At 49.3% G+C, this 6133-nt stretch overlaps 1 protein-coding gene across 1 annotated transcript; it reads right to left on the reverse strand.

Moving 5' to 3' along the window:
* LOC105009006 (transcription factor HES-5-like) lies at positions 1–1883 on the reverse strand. Its single transcript, XM_010868396.5, has 2 exons — positions 1700–1883; positions 1–1577 (listed from the first exon to the last, which is right to left on the reverse strand). Exons 1-2 carry the CDS (start codon positions 1760–1762, stop codon positions 1146–1148), a joined length of 495 nt encoding a protein of 164 aa, XP_010866698.4. The 5' UTR covers positions 1763–1883; the 3' UTR covers positions 1–1145.
* Between the last annotated feature and the right edge of the window lie 4250 nt (positions 1884–6133).

The raw sequence follows: 6133 nt of genomic DNA on the forward strand, positions 1-6133 counted from the left end.
TTCAACATGGGTCTGTTCCGTCTTTGTACAGAATAATTATTCACAATATTGTAAACACTAAAGGGATATTTAATTTGTTTAGACCCATAGTCTAGCAGGTTGTCATGTGAAATATTTTAAATGAATAATAAATAGTCTCTTCTCCGAGCTTATTTCTGCGGAAGAATAATGAAATAACACAGGAGAATGTAATTCAATGATTTTTCAATTTATTCACACAAACTCAATGAGTTCTATCATAAACCTCATCATCATCATCATCTTCCGCTTATCCGGGGCCGGGTCACGGGGGCAGCAGTCTAAGCAGATCATAAACCTAATTTAGAGTAAATGTTGCAAATGAAAATAAAGTGCTAATAAATCAGCACAAGACACGATACACTATCAGAGTGTAATATCAACAGTTACTGTTTTTCTAAAAGACAACATCATTGTTTAAAATAAACAAGAGGCTTAGCAATGAGAATTATCATATTAACAATACATTATTGTCCTCATCATCATTATTATGTGACATTTGACACAGTGTGATCGTAAAACAGATCAATAATCTCTAATCACAGAGATGACAACTGGTATGAAAATCAGTTAGTATAAATAATCCTCATGGAGGAACAGTGATTCTGGATCTCAAGATGATCGATGATCAATACACTGTCAATGTGACAATATCACTACACAAATGTTAAGAACACATTTATAATTTACAATCACAAATGTATTGAAACACATTTTGGGTTAGAAATCCTCATTGAAGATCAATATACCTATTATGGGTCATATGCACATGATCAACAATGTTAAGTTTCACAAAATAAACATTCGGATTTAAATCACAAAAATCTGGTGTTCATCAATTTAACTCATTTAGTGCAATTGAAATAAAAGTTTCATGATAAATATGTTGATCACATTTCCAAAAACATAAACGTTATGATATTTTCAGTAAACACTACAAAATGTAGTTTGTATAGATTAGAACATTTTCCCAGAAAACCTTGTCAATAACACCAAAACTTGTAAAGGTCCTGCATAAACAGAAGAGGAAAATATTGTCTTCCTGTTGTCATTACTGTCCATGATATTAATGTTAGACCAATATGGTCCCCTCTTTGTCTGAGAGTGGAGCTCCAGTCTGTAAGACTCTACCAGGGCCTCCAGAGGGCGCTGTTGACTGGACTACTCTCTTTGCTGAAGCTGTGCTGGTCTGAGGAGCTCAGTTGAGGCAGGTCACTCTCCCTCCTGTTCTTATCAGAGGAGGGCTGCAGGCTCTGGAGGTGGCTCAGCAGTCTTCTCTGGGACTGTGTCTTCACCTCATCTTTAGACAGGAAGTGAGTAATCTCTTGGACACAGCTGGAGTAACCCTGATTGACAGGTGCTGAACAAGAGGAGGGGCTTCCTTTCTTGTTCTGTTGCTGTTGTCTCAGGTAACAAACTGTCATCTCCAGGATGTCAGCTTTCTCCAGCTTGGAGTCGGGTGGATGGTTGAGGATCTCTGGACCCAAAAGAGACTTGAGTTGCTCAATGCTGCTGTTGATACGATCTCTGCGTAACTTTTCAACCACTGGCTTTCTTAACTGCAAGAAGAGAAGAGGACACTCATTAATAACATTGTTCAAAAATGTATCAGACATGAGATGAATAGATTACATCTGTTATTGAGAAATAAACCATAAAACGAATTGTAATCTATATTTACCTTGTTTGTCAGAGTCAGGTGCTCCTTAGAGTAGATGCTAGCTGAGGTGATTGTAGGTACCATGTCTGTATCTCTGTTCTGTAGGGGTCTCTGTGTAAAGTGAATCTGACTCTACTGGCTTCATGTCTCCTATATATAGTCCCAAATCTGCATATGAATGTGTGGGTCTTGGTCTGGTTGTAGTTTCTCACACTCTGTCACCAATGGCTGAGCTTGGAAGTACAATGAGGAATGTGGAGCTGCCACATGCTCAGTGTTCTTATTGCTGGGGGACAATGGTCACGTCTCAGGGGAGCAGGTGGAGGGGTGGGGGTGATGGAGAGAGACTCACAGAGTGCTGAGTGAATCTGGGAAAGTAGTGACCCCCAGATCTGCTGCCTGATGTTGGTATCAATGACACTGACAGAGCACACGCTAATCATCATCAACTTACACGTGTGGGACTGACACTGCTCCTTTACATTAGATTAGATTCAACTTTATTGTCATTGAAAAGTACAAGTACAGTACAATGAAATGTAGTTAGCATGTAACCAGATGCGCAAATAGAAGAGGGCATGACAATTATACGTTTTAAGGAAAGTGTATGTTACTAGTGGAATGTATAAATATGCAATGAAGGCTAATACAGTGCAAAATGCCAATTCAAAATGAGAAATGAAGACAAATAGGGAAGGCAGAAATATACAAATTTACAATTATTATATATATGTATGTGCAAGTGGGAATGAATAAGCGCAAGGTGCATGTGCAACTGAAATGCAGGGATAGCAGCAGTGAGGTTCACGAGGTAGAGGCAGTACTAAGCGATGGGCAGGTGGGTGTGGTTAGTGATGGGATGGGTCACAGGGTTCAGCAGGGTTACAGTAGATGGGAAGAAGCTGTTCCTGAGCCTGCTGGTGGGAGAGAAAAAACACAAGTACCGCCGCCTGCCTGATGGGAGGAGAGAAAACAGTGGTATTAAATCTACACACAGTGGTACATGTTGTATAAATAGTGGTATTAAATCTACACACAGTGGTACATGTTGTATAAATAGTGGTATTAAATCTACACACAGTGGTACATGTTGTATAAATAGTGGTACTAAATCTGCACACAGTGGTACCATACCATACCATACCATACCATCTTCTTCCGCTTATCCGGGGCCGGGTCGCGGGGGCAGCAGTCTAAGCAGGGATGCCCAGACTTCCCTCTCCCCAGACACTTCCTCTAGCTCTTCCGGGGGGACACCGAGGCGTTCCCAGGCCAGCCGGGAGACATAGTCCCTCCAGCGTGTCCTAGGTCTTCCCCGGGGTCTCCTCCCGGTGGGACGGGACCGGAACACCTTCCCAGGAAGGCGTTCCGGAGGCATCCGAAAAAGATGCCCAAGCCACCTCAGCTGACCCCTCTCGATGTGGAGGAGCAGCGGCTCTACTCTGAGCTCCTCCCGGGTGACCGAGCTTCTCACCCTATCTCTAAGGGATCGCCCGGCCACCCTGCGGAGAAAGCTCATTTCGGCCGCCTGTATCCGGGATCTTGTCCTTTCGGTCATGACCCAAAGCTCATGACCATAGGTGAGAGTAGGAACGTAGATTGACTGGTAAATCGAGAGCTTCGCCTTGCGGCTCAGCTCTTTCTTCACCACGACAGACCGATACATCGACTGCATTACTGCAGAAGCTGCACTGATCCGTCTGTCAATCTCCCGTTCTATCCTTCCCTCACTCGTGAACAAGACCCCTAGATACTTAAACTCCTCCACTTGAGGCAGGCACTCTCCACCAACCTGAAGTGGGCAAGCCACCCTTTTCCGACTGAGGACCATGGCCTCGGATTTGGAGGTACTGATTTTCATCCCCACCGCTTCACACTCGGCTGCAAACCGTCCCAGCGCATGCTGAAGGCCCTGGTTAGAAGGGGCCAACACGACAACATCATCTGCAAAGAGCAGAGACGAAATTGTGTGGTCCCCAAACCTGACACCCTCCGGCCCCTGGCTGCGCCTAGAAATTCTGTCCATAAAAATTACGAACAGAACCAGTGACAAAGGGCAGCCCTGCCGGAGTCCAACATGCACTGGGAACAAGTCTGACTTACTGCCGGCAATGCGGACCAAGCTCCTGCTTCGGTTGTACAGGGACCTGACAGCCCTTAGCAAAGGACCCAGGACCCCATATTCCCCAAGCACCCTCCACAAGATGCCGCGAGGGACACAGTCGAATGCCTTCTCCAAATCCACAAAACACATGTGGATTGGTTGGGCAAACTCCCATGAACCCTCCAACACCCCGTAGAGGGTATAGAGCTGGTCCAGTGTTCCACGGCCCGGACGAAAACCACACTGTTCCTCCTGAATCCGAGGTTCTACTATCGGCCGTATTCTCCTCTCCAGAACCCTGGCATAGACTTTCCCGGAGAGGCTGAGAAGTGTGATCCCCCTATAGTTGGAACACACCCTCCGGTCCCCCTTCTTAAAAAGAGGGACCACCACCCCGGTCTGCCATCCCAGAGGCACTGTCCCCGACCGCCACGCGATGTTGCACAGGCGTGTCAACCAAGACAGCCCCACAACATCCAGAGACTTGAGGTACTCAGGGCGGATCTCATCCACCCCTGGTGCCTTGCCACCGAGGAGTTTCTTGACCACCTCAGTGACTTCAGCCCGGGTGATGGACGAGTCCACCTCTGAGCCCTCATCCTCTGCTTCCTCAATGGAAGAAGTGACAGCGGGATTGAGGAGATCCTCGAAGTACTCCTTCCACCGCCCGACGACATCCTCAGTTGAGGTCAACAGCTGCCCACCTCTACTGTAAACAGCGTAGGTAGCGCACTGTTTCCCTCTCCTGAGGCGCCGGATGGTTTGCCAGAATCTCTTCGAGGCCAGCCGATAGTCCTCCTCCCAGGCCCGAGTTTTTGCCTCCACAACCACCCGGGCTGCAGCCCGCTTGGCCTGTCGGTACCCGTCAGCTGCGTCAGGAGTCCCACAAGCCAACCAGGCCTGATAGGACTCCTTCTTCAGCTTGACGGCATCCCTTACTTCCGGTGTCCACCACCGGGTTCGGGGATTGCCGCCTCGACAGGCACCGGAGACCTTACGGCCACAGCTCCGAGCGGCCGCTTCGACAATGGCGGTGGAGAACATGGTCCACTCGGACTCAATATCTCCAGCCTCCCTCGGGATCCAGTCGAAGCTCTGCCGGAGGTGGGAGTTAAAGATCTCTCTGACAGGAGACTCGGCCAGACGTTCCCAGCAGACCCTTACAGTACGCTTGGGCCTGCCGAGTGTGTCCAGCTTCCTCCCCCGCCATCGGATCCAACTCACCACCAGGTGGTGATCAGTTGACAGCTCCGCCCCTCACTTCACCCGAGTGTCCAAGACATACGACCGCAGGTCAGATGAGACGACAACAAAGTCGATCATCGACCTGCGGCCTAGGGTGTCCTGGTGCCACGTGCACTGATGGACACCCTTATGCTTGAACATGGTGTTCGTTATGGACAAACTGTGACTAGCACAGAAGTCCAATAACTGAACACCACTCGGGTTCAGATCAGGGGGGCCGTTCCTCCCAATCACGCCCCTCCAGGTGTCACTGTCGTTGCCCACGTGGGCGTTGAAGTCCCCCAGTAGAACAATAGAGTCCCCAGTCGGAGCACTTTCCAGCACCCCTCCCAGAGACTCCAAGAAGGTTGGGTACTCTGCACTGCGGTTCGGCCCGTAGGCACAAACAACAGTGAGAGACCTATCCCCGACCCGTAGGCGCAGGGAAACGACCCTCTCGTTCACCGGGGTAAACTCCAACACATGGCGGCAGAGCTGGGGAGCTATAAGCAAACCCACACCAGCCCGCCGCCTCTCACCATGGGCAACTCCAGAGTGGTGAAGAGTCCATCCTCTCTCAAGGAGTGTGGTTCCAGAGCCCAAGCCGTGCGTAGAGGTGATCCCGACTACCTCTAATCGGAACCTCTCAACCTCACACACTAACTCAGGCTCCTTCCCCGCCAGCGAGGTGACATTCCACGTCCCTAGAGCTAGTTTCCGTGTCCAGAGATCGGGTTGTCTAGGCCCCTGCCTTCGACCGCCACCCGATCCTCTTCGCACCGGCCCCTTATGGTCCCTCCTGTGGGTGGTGAGCCCACGGGAGGGCGGCCCCACGTCGCCCGTTCGGGCTGAGCCCGGCCGGGCCCCATGGGGGAAGCCCCGGCCACCAGGCGCTCGCATACGAGCCCCAACCCCGGGCCTGGCTCCAGGGTGGGGCCCCGATTGCGCCATACCGGGCGACGTCACGGTGCTCATAATTTTATTCATCATTAAGGGGGGTTTGTACAGTGGTACATGTTGTATAAATAGTGGTACTAAATCTACACACAGTGGTACATGTTGTATAAACAGTGGTACTAAATCTACATACAGTGGTACATGTTGTATAAATAGTGGTATTAAATCTA

This window comes from Esox lucius, chromosome 17 (assembly GCF_011004845.1).
Source record: "Esox lucius isolate fEsoLuc1 chromosome 17, fEsoLuc1.pri, whole genome shotgun sequence".
NCBI classification, from domain to species: domain Eukaryota; kingdom Metazoa; phylum Chordata; class Actinopteri; order Esociformes; family Esocidae; genus Esox; species Esox lucius.